Genomic DNA, 11,296 nt, shown 5'->3' on the forward strand with positions numbered 1-11,296 from the left:
AGTGTGATGATAGTCTATCTTTGGGAATTGGTAATACCCTTGAGGCAACTTAACTTAGACACACTTCTCACTAGCATAAACTATTCTATCAACGAGTAAATTTTTTATCAATGAGTAAGCATTCTATCAATGTGTAAGCTTTCTATCAATGAATGAATCTTCTATCATTAAATAATTTTCGATCAATGAATAAACTTTCTATCACTGAATAACTTTCTATCAGTGGATCTTTTCTCTACTTCATGGCATAGTGACATGCCCAAAGGGCGTTATAGGTCATCCAGTGCCCATAGAAAAGTATGAGCTCATACCACTTCCAGCTGATCCTCTCGGGTCCTACCTTGGGGAAAAACTAAGACACTGGGGTATTAAACTAGTGAAGACGCCACCATATTGGGGTTTGGAAAGCCTGCATGGTAACACCTCAGTCAACGGGCAGTATCGGCCATCCAGTGCCCAATGAGATAGTATGCTCATACACCCCTTACGGTGATCCCGTCGAATCTCACCTAAGGGACTACTAAATCAACCGGACATAATCCAGTTGAGTCACGCCAACTAATCATAATTCTAATACGATGCATAAAATCATGAAATATTGATAATACTTTGAAACGATGAATATGATAATTAATTACTGCGTGTATGTACCTGTAAGCGTCACTGCACGACCAAAAGTTACAAAATTCACCCAACAAAGGTTCTACTTTCCTCTTATGAACTGGAAACCTATACAAGTTAGGAATAAAACTAATAAATCTCCTTAACTATTTTGTCATACCATCAAAATACCAAAGTAACCACTATCACCTATTCAACATGAGTTTTTCGATTACTCTAGCACGTACACAACTTATTCAATACAAGTTAAAATCATCAACTCAACACACCATAAGTCTTTTCATCAATTTAAAAGTAAAATTATATGTGAATCGTTCCTTTTCATCAACTAATTTTGAGTATATTGGTTCGCGTTACTAAAATATAACTAATCACAACTAAGTCTTACAACTTTTAATATAACACTAATATAACGATAAGGCAAATCTTAGAGTTATCGAAACGCGATATCATTTGTTACATTCTCTAACCTAGAGAGCACTATAATCAAAACAACATGACGAGTAACTTTGGCAACCCTCGACGATAAGTTGTCATTATTCTCTTGGCTTTACTAAAATTATGCATGTATAACACTTCAATGACGACCTACTAAGACTACTTGCAATTCACAACAATCAAGTCACAACAATTAGCAGCTATTACTCCCAATTAACAACTTAAACAATATCTATAGTCAACTACAATCAAAATCATTACTAATTATCACCACCATAATCAACCATGTCTTAAAACAACTTATAAGGTTATACACACACACACACACATACACACATATATAGAGAGAAAGGGACCCAATCCTCCACTTCCTAATCCGATTTTCTAACCCAGATCTTGTCACCCATCAAGACCTTCAAGAATTTGCAACCCTTCTCACTGCTCAGGTTCAAGAGCACATCACTCAAGCCTTTAAGTCAATTACAACAAGATCTTCACCTAATGTTGAAAAAGAACAAGTCCAACCTTCTCCAAGGAGGTAACCAACACCCATCCACAAACCTACACCCCTGAATTATTATGAAAAAGATGTGGCAGAAAGTCAGGAGTTCACTCAAAATCGTGATGTTAATTACACGTATCCTCATAACACTAGAAAAGAACATTCTCATCAGCCCACCAGGGGCAGTCATCACCGTAACATCTCAGCACAACCATTATATCATCCCAACCCTAGCCGGGAAAGGGAGAGACAAGACCTAACCCTACCGGGAAAAGGAAGAACGTCGCCAAGATCCTAACCGGACAAAGACACATTTTGTCATGGATACTAGAGAGATCATTACAAGTTGGAAGCTCCATGTCTGAGGGATAGATGCTCGTGCCCTTATCAACTCTAAGGGAAAAGAAAGAGAGCAAACTTATCAACAACCCCCATCCCAACGAGAGGAAGTATCCCATCAAAGCCCACTAAAGGTTGATAAAGATAAGTTTGAAGAAGGCGGACCAGAACACGCTTCATTTGTCTTCAAGACCCTCCTGTCTGCTCGAATTTTAGCTACTCCTAACCGGAGTAAGGTTAAGATCCCTAACATAGTGACCTTCAATGGAACCCAAGATCCTCAAGAACACATAGAATTATATTGGGCTCACATGGCACTCAATACTACATGTGAGGCTCTTCTTTGTAAGTTTTTTCCTACCCCTTGACTATGTTGGCTTTGTCTTGGTATCCTTCACTTCCTTGGGGGATTTTTGACAGCTTCTCTGAGCTCGAGAAGATATTCTTAGATCATTTTATTGTCTCTAAAAGACAAAAGAAGTCAAGTATTCACCTCATGTCAGTCATCCAACAAGAAGGAGAGTTAGTCTTCAGTTTCATCAAGTGATTCCACGATGAAGTCTTGACCATTACGGACATAAGTTATAGTATAATCTGATCATATATCATTAACTAAAGAGCATGTTTATTTAAGTAAAATGTTAGAAACATGTTATGATAACTAAAGTTATTAATTTGAGTATGTGAAACTGAGAGCATGTAATGATATATCATCATTTATGTATAACAATGTTGGTTATTACCAAAATCTACTTAATTAAGTAATTGAAGTATTACATGTTGCATGTTGTATGAATTGTAACGTGGTAGCATGAGTGTGAGTTTTGGTTTAATCTTGTATTGAGTCATTGATTATAATCAAGAAGTTTTGTAAAAGCTTAAAGTATGTTTTTAAGTTAAGAGATTATGTACTCGATAACGTGAAAAATTAGTTATTGATGTGTAACACATACAAGAGCACGAAAGTGTCAAGTATAGTTGGGTTAACATTTAACCAACCCTTAGTATGTTAAGTAAAAGATCTTCAGTTAGATTTTGAAAATGTCTTGCAAGTGTAAGTGTCATGTATAGTAAATTTGGACTGGCATGTGTCTTATTCCTTGGATTAAGTGCAAAGACTTAGAGAATTATATATTTATCGTAGTATGAATCATTTTGGGAATATTGGTCAACTTTGATGATCCAAATATGGTATTAATGGGTTGTTAAGATGTAGTTGAAGAATTCTATAGATGGGATAGTTATGAATGTGGTGATTGAATCACTATGAATACTCTATATTATTCTCGTTCAAAAGTTGATCGTAGAATGTCTTCCTAAATGTATAACTTAACTAATGATTCAGTTGCATAACTAGAGTTCTCAACTACATATATAAAACTCATTAACATTTTAAAGTAAATATTGATTTTTTTTTCTGATATAAACTTGTCAAGTTAATATAAATAATTCAAAAGTAAATTGAGTTATTAAAATATTAAAGTGAGGTTTTTTATCTTTTTAAATTGGAGTCTTAGTAGTATACATTTATATCCTAAAACTTTTTTATGTGGAAATGTCTAGAAATTAACTTATAATCATGTTATCATTTGCTAGTAAAAGTTTATAATGTTTGTCCATCTACTAGTTAACTATTGTTGTTAAATTCTAATTTGGAATGACTGTACTACTCTTACTCCATCAACTTCATCCATGCCTTTGTAATACATTTGAATAGTTCTCTTGACACTTGTTCGGAAGTAAATTTGTTCTTTTTTTTGTTATTATAATTGGACTCAACTTTCTTTAGAAGTCCTAATAATACTACGCTCTTTCATGTAGTAACCATGCTATCCTACGTTGTGCAATCATCCAAATTCAACATACTGCATTGTAGTGATACAAACGTATCAACTTTTATGGATAACCCTAGTGAACTCCCTTATTCAATCATATTTAATTTAATTGTTGTAGTATGACCTTTGAAGTGAGTAACGCTCGATGAAGGAATATTGAGAATTATTAGTAAAAGCAAGTCAAGTCCGAAATTTATAAGACCTTATGAGGTCATAGAGAAGATTCAGATTGTCCTATTTTTGAGGCTAGATGAGTTATGAGGTCGTAACTAAGTTTTAAGGGGGGTAGAATGCGATAGAATTTCGCGCGTTTTCACGCGTTTTCTACTCTATGATATCAACCTATTACAAATTTACATGCTTTTGATTGAATGTGTTGAGTCAATTGTGTGACATTTACATGTTTTTGATGGGGTGTTCAGTTAATTTAGGTGATTATAAACACTCGAAATGAAAAATCAATGAGTCTTTTGATAGATTGAGTATTCTTTTGTTAATAGTGCCAATAAAGTCAAGATCCTTGAGTCAATTATTGAGCTTAAAATGGTTATAACACCTTTTTGAGTTATGAGAAATACAAATTCTCATGATTATTACCTTGGTTACTCCAGTTTCGAGGACGAAACTTCTTTTAAGAGGGTAGTCTGTAACAACACGAGATTTTTATGACGTCATTATTTAATATTTTAAGAACTTTTGGAAATTTTATAATTATATTAAATTATTTTTAAATTAGTTTTAATAAATTTCTTTCATATTCGAATTTTTTATGTTAGCATATATTTATATTAAAAATATAGTTACGACTTCTAAAATAAAGAGGTTCGAATCAAAATTATTGTTTTATTAAAATGTGTGAACATTTTCTTAGTTGAGCCTCGCAAGAAGATGAATCTAGGAAAATAAATAAATAGATAAGTAAATGAATAAAATATATAGGATGGGTTAGGGTTTAAGTGAGTATTACTCCTTGTTCCATTCAAAAACATCACGCCTCCTCCTCTTCTCCTCTCTATTCTCTCTTCTCTCCCCTCTCCCTCACTGTTGAGCCACGAAACCACAACAACCGGTCTCCCACAACACCACCGGTCTTCCCTCTCTCCTCCCTGTGACATAGCTGCTTCTTTCCCCTCCAAACGGCCACGGCAGCAGTAGCCTAGGGTGCTGCATTTGCTGCGCGTACTGCCAGCCACGGTGGCCAGTTTTGGGGTCCTCTCTCCAACCGGTTTGGTCCCGAGCCACCACTACCACAACCTTAAGTTACCTCTTTCCCCTTTTTGCGAGTTTTAACTTTGTAAGCCATCTCCTCTTCTTCCATTTGATTCTTCTTGTTTTCAATTAAAAGTTTTATAAAGTTTATGAGTGTGATGTTTATTTTTTGTGTTATTTTCATTGAATCTTTTGTGGGTAAGAGTTTGATTGATGAATTGAACATATTTATGATTTAGGGTTTAACGTGTGATCAGAAATTATGGGTTGTGTGTTGATTGTGTATTAGTTTGGTTTAATCTTATCATGGGTAATAGAAATAGTGTTATCTTTGAACATGAAATAATTAGAGTTTGATTTAGAAATGAGATTACTAGTATTGTGTGTGTGTTGTATGCTACTTTGGTGGTGTGGTGATTAATTGAATAACCTTATAAGTTGTTTTAAGACTTGGTTGATTATGGTTGTGATAATTAGTAATGATTTTGATTGTAGTTGACTATAGTTATGGTTTAGGTTGTTAATTGGGAGTAATAGTTGCTAATTGTTGTGACTTGATTGTTGTGAATTGCAAGTAGTCTTAGTAGGTCGTCATTGAAGTGTTATACATGCATAATTTTAGTAAAGCCAAGAGCATAATGACAACTTATCGTCGAGGATTGCCAAAGTTACTCGTCATGTTGTTTTGATTATAGTGCTCTCTAGGTTAGAGAATGTAACAAATGATATCGCGATTCGATAACTCTAAGATTTGCCTTATCTTTATATTAGTGTTATATTAAAAGTTGTAAGACTTAGTTGTAATTAGTTATATTTTAGTAACGCGAACCAATATACTCAAAATTAGTTGATGAAAAGGAACGATTCACATATAATTTTACTTTTAAATTGATGAAAAGACTTATGGTGTGTTGAGTTGATGATTTTAACTTGTATTGAATAAGTTGTGTACGTGCTAGAGTAATCGAAAAACTCATGTTGAATAGGTGATAGTGGTTACTTTGGTATTTTGTTGGTATGACAAAGTAGTTAAGGAGATTTATTAGTTTTATTCCTAACTTGTATAGGTTTCCAGTTCATAAGAGGAAAGTATAACCTCAGTTGGGTGAATTTTGTAACTTTTGGTCATGTAGTGACACTTATAGGTACGTACACGTAGTAATTAACCCTTATATACAATTTTCCTTTAAGAGATCATTGTTTATTGTTTATTTTGATAATATTCATTGTATACTATGAGGTACTAATGAATACACTTTATATGAAGAGCTATCAACTATGAAATCCTTGCGTTTAGAATAGTTTAGAGAATAAGAGTGTTAGTAAAAGGCGGGGACCACCCCTTTATTTATTTAAGAATTCGATTATGCCTTACTTGGAGTTAGAATGACTCCTTTATAGGTGAATTTCATATTTTGTTTGAGTGGCTCAGTGGGTTTCGGCGTTCTGTGATCCCAGAGCGCTCATTAATAGTCGAAAGTGGGAGTTATTCCCATTTGATAAAGTATTAGATTATAATTAGCTGGCGTGACTCAACTGGATTATGTCCGGTTGATTTAATAGTCCCTTAGGTGAGATTCGACGGGATCACCGTATGGGGGGTATGAGCATACTTTTGTCATTAGGCGCGGGGTAGCCGATATTGCCCCTTGACCAAGGTGTTACCATGCGAGCCTTGCGAAACCCAATATGGTGGCCTCTTCACTGGATTAGTACCCCAATGTGTTAGCTTTTTCTGAAGGTAGGACCCGAGAGGGTCAACTGGAGGGGGTATGAGCTCATACTTTGCTATGGGCGCCGGGTGGCCGATAACGCCCTTGGCCGTGATACTATGCCATTAAGTAGAGAAAAGATCCACTGATAGAAAGTTATTCAATGATAGAAAGTTTATTCATTGACCGAACGTTATTTAATGATAGAATGTTCATTCATTGATAGAAAGCTTACACATTGATAGAATGTTTACTCATTGTTAGGATATTTATTCAATGATAGAGTAGTTTATGCTATGAGAAGTGCGCCTAAGTTAAGTTACCTCAAGGGAATTACCAGTCCCTAAGATAGACTATGATCATACTTACTTTAAGATAGACAAGCCCTATAAGGTCATGTGTTAGGTAGTCTTTTAATGCCTTGGTTGAGTTGATACTACGCGTGTTTTACAAGAGTTTATGTTTTGAGAAGAAGAGTGTGAAGACCTGTATTCTACCCAAGAACACATGGTTCGGGTTGGAAAGGACGTAATGAGATTAAGAAGTATAGGTGGACAATAAACGGTTACTATCTGTGCTTGTGTCTTATGAAATCATCTTACGTTGTTGTAAAACATAATGTTACCTCATAGTTAGCCTTATTATATTTTCTGCTAGTTACTGACGTGTACGTGTTTGTGTTTATTTTTGATTGCTTGATGACTTTCTATGATTCTCCTATTATGACACATTGGCCTTTGGTCTGATGTCGAGCAGCAGGAGGATCATAAACAAGCGTGGCAGGCATAGGTTGACCATAACTAGGGGCATCATATCTTCTTAAGAAATTAAACATGTTAGAAATCGTGAGAATATCAAAATGAAACTCTATGTAATGGAAGATTTAGATAATCGTGAATGAATAAATGAATGAAAGTTAAGAAAAACTTTGTATGATTTTCAATTTCAACAAACTCACTTTTCAATTATTTTAGGACTATTTGTCAGCCCATGGCACGAAGATCCTTATAGTCAATGTCAAGAACTAATTTGGGTGGCAAGTTAGGGCTAAATTAGTTTATTCGTCATTTCAGGATTCTTTGTCAACCCTTGACACAAAGATCCTTATAGTTATGGTCTAGAACTAATTTCGGTGGTAAGCTAGCCCGAAGTTAGCCAATTTGTTTCAAGACTCTTTGTCAGCCCTTGGCACAAAGATCCTTATAATCATGGTCTAGAACTAATTTGGGTGGAAAACTAGCCCTAAGTTAGCCAATTTGTTTCAGGACTCTTTGTCAGCCCTTGGCACGAAGATTCTTATAGTCATTGTTTGGACCTAATTTGGGTGGCAAGTTAACTCCAAATTAAACCTTTTTGTTTCAGGACCCTTGGCACGAAGATCCTTATATTCATTGTCTATACCTAATTTGGGTGGCAAGTTAGCCCCAAATTAGCCTATTCGTTTCAAGACTCTTTGTCAATCTTTGGCAAGAAGATCCTTATAGTCATTGCCTGGAACTAATTTGGGTGGCACGTTAGCCCTAAATTAGCCTATTCGTTATAGGACTCTTTGTCAGCTTTTGGTATGAAAATCCTTATAGTCATTTTCTTAAAATTGGGTGGCAAGTCATCTCACATCTTAACCAGATCAATCAACTTAGCTCAAATGTCGGTCATGTTATTCAAAGATCTCCACTTAGATAATGCTGCTTCTGGTAACAATCACCAATCCTAACTGGATTATCCAAGCTTGGTTCAAATGTCACTTATCTTATTCAAATATTACTTGCCTCCTTACCTTGAATATCAATGTCTTATCTTCGGGCTGCACTTGACTCAACAAGTAATTCCATCAAGGCTTCATGTTGTTGCTATGCTCATTGTATACTCTCAGAGATCTAAAGACCTTGAGGCTCTAATGATAAGATTGTCCCTTGTAGGAATATTTTAAACCTTATAGAAGGTAGAATGCCCTAAATCATCCCAATGAAGTCAAAATCAAGTACTTTGGGGCTTATTAGCCCAAGGTGACCCTTTAAGAGCAAACCTAGACACCTTTAATCCACATGTACCTTCCGATTGACCTTTTGAGTGATCTCCCATGAACTCTCTACCATCAGCATAGTGTGTATATGTATCTCTTTCATCTTTCACTATCATATTATGCATAATTATACAAGAAGTAATTATATCAAATAGTCGTTCTTCATCCCAAGCAAGTGAGGGCATTCTAATTATTGCAAATCGAGCTTGCAACACCCCAAATGCTCGCTCCACATCCTTTCTTGCTGCATCTTGAAGTTGGGCAAATAACCTTGCTTTTGGTATTTGTGGTTCAGTAATAAACTGAATAAAAGTAGCCCATTTAGGATAAATGCCATCCGTGAGATAGTAAATCATGCCGTATTGATTTTCATTTACCGTAAAATTAACAGGTGGTGCCCTTCCTTCAAAAAAATCAACTAAAAGAGGTGATCGATATAGCATGTTGAGATCATTATATGAACTTGGCATCCCAAAAAAAGCATGTCATATCCATAAGTCATGATCAGCGACAGCTTCAAGAATTAATGTTGCAACACCAGCTCGGCCTTAATATTTCCCTTTCCATGCTGCTGGGCAATTCTTCCACTCCCAATGCATGCAATCAACACTACCAATCATTCCAGAGAATCCTCGTTCTTCACTAAAGGCTAATAATCTCGTCAAATCTTGTGGTGTTGGTTTTCTCAAATAATGTTGCCCAAATTGGTTGATTATTCCCTTTGTAAAATGAGTGAGTGCTTTTCGTACTGTGCTTTCGCTAATACGGAGGTACTCATCAACTTGATCAGCAGCCACCCCGTATGCTAGCATACGAAGAGCTGCAGTACACTTTTGTAAAGCACTTAGACCTTTTTTACCAGTTGCATCAACTTTGGTAGTAAGAAGAATTTGGAGTAAGAAGAATTTGGAGTATTTTGAGAAAATAGAGGATTGAATGGAGGATTTTGATATTGAATTTGAGCACTTTGATAAGAATTTTTTCTTGGTTTTTTTTTACTTGGATTTCTTCCATAATTTAGGTTATTTGAATCCATATTTTTTTTTTGGATTATTGAAATGATTATTTTTGTATTTTTTAACAAAAAACAGTAGGAAAATAAGAAGATAATATGTAAATATAAAATTTTGTCAAAAAATATCAATATGGGTCTCATTTTATAGATTTCGAAAAAAATTATGACCGTTGGTATAATTGTTTTTAAAGCATATGACCCACCCAATATTCCTCCAGTCACCCATTTAAGTCACCCAACCCAGCCAATATTAAGTCACCCATTTAAGATAATTTTCCCCTAGTGGGATCATATGACCCACAATTGGATCATCATTATTGATGCTCTTACAAGCCTGCCTCTCTATGTGGTACATCTTTATTTTTACTTTCCTTCCTTCTTACCAAGTTAAAGAAAGAAGAGGGACATATGTGCCATAACTCATGAAGGGAAAGTAGAAGATCATGTCAGATTCAAAATTAGGGTAGAGCTAAGGGTATGCTCGGCCTACTAGGACATTCCCAAAAATCACTTATTTCAAGAAGGGTACATGAAAGGCAGAAAAAGCATCTGAAAAATGGTTTTAGAAAGCCCAAAAAAAGGAAGGGGCATATGTGTCAATTGTCATAAAAAGAAAGGGCGGCAAGTCACTCAAGTGTATCACGAAGAGTAAGATAGTGGGGCTTGAAATTTCGAAATCAAAGAAAATGAGTGTCTATGCTGGTCCTTTTGTTGTCTTCCAATCTTTTTTTTTTATTTTTGTTTATTATATTTGTAACACTCCACCTAATATCTATCTGACTAGGTTAAGGTGCTACTAAATATACTCCCTGTCATGGTATCATTTACCTAACTTATTTATTTGTTTAAATTATTAATGTCATTTTACCTTAATGACCTTTGACTTTCCGGATTGACCTTGACTTTCGGTCAATGGACCTTTGTCTGAATTCCCTCCTTCCTTGAAAAGCCCAAAGGCTAATTACCTCCAAATACCCTAACCTCCCTCCAGCATAATAACCTTATGTTTGACCCAACTTCCCACTCTCCCTCATTGCTTGGTGATCCTTCTCCCAAGGCTGGTAACTGCCCATTGCTCCCATGATCTTCAACCTTCCCTCTCTGATGTAACTTCCTCTTTCACCATTATAAATAAGGACAACCATCAGAGAGGAAAGGGGTATCTGAAAATAATCCTCCTAAGTATCCTTACTCATTCTCCACTTCATTAGCCTACCAAAATTCCAGTAAACATCCCCCACGGCATCTTCTTGCATTCAGTTTATAATCACTTACTCCATATTCTCATATCTACGTTCTAACTTGAGCATCAGAGGGGTTTTCCGGGAGATCACCCCCGGACAAGGCTAACGTGTTGTTTTGCAGGAATTCAAGTCACTTCCTTCCACGAATCACCGCTCCTGATAATGCTTCCACTTAAAGTATTTCAAGTGTTTCCCACATCCTCGTTTCATAACCGAAACAGTTTTGGCGCCGTCTGTGGAGAACGTATAAAAAGTCATGGCTCCTAAGAAAAATCCGACTCAAACCGCCACCGTGCACAGCACAGATACAGACACTTCCGCAGGTCACGCTAACAATCAAGCCGTGACTCGCCGTGAT

The 11,296-nt window shown here is 35.8% G+C and overlaps 1 protein-coding gene across 1 annotated transcript; it reads right to left on the reverse strand.

Annotated features, from left to right (window-relative positions):
* Positions 1 to 8,633: 8,633 nt before the first annotated feature.
* Positions 8,634 to 10,940, reverse strand: LOC130813370 (uncharacterized). Its single transcript, XM_057679202.1, has 4 exons — positions 10,911 to 10,940; positions 10,676 to 10,810; positions 9,236 to 9,644; positions 8,634 to 9,139 (listed from the first exon to the last, which is right to left on the reverse strand). Exons 1-4 carry the CDS (start codon positions 10,938 to 10,940, stop codon positions 8,634 to 8,636), a joined length of 1,080 nt encoding a protein of 359 aa, XP_057535185.1.
* Between the last annotated feature and the right edge of the window lie 356 nt (positions 10,941 to 11,296).

The sequence above is a fragment of the Amaranthus tricolor genome, chromosome 5, assembly GCF_026212465.1.
Source record: "Amaranthus tricolor cultivar Red isolate AtriRed21 chromosome 5, ASM2621246v1, whole genome shotgun sequence".
NCBI classification, from domain to species: domain Eukaryota; kingdom Viridiplantae; phylum Streptophyta; class Magnoliopsida; order Caryophyllales; family Amaranthaceae; genus Amaranthus; species Amaranthus tricolor.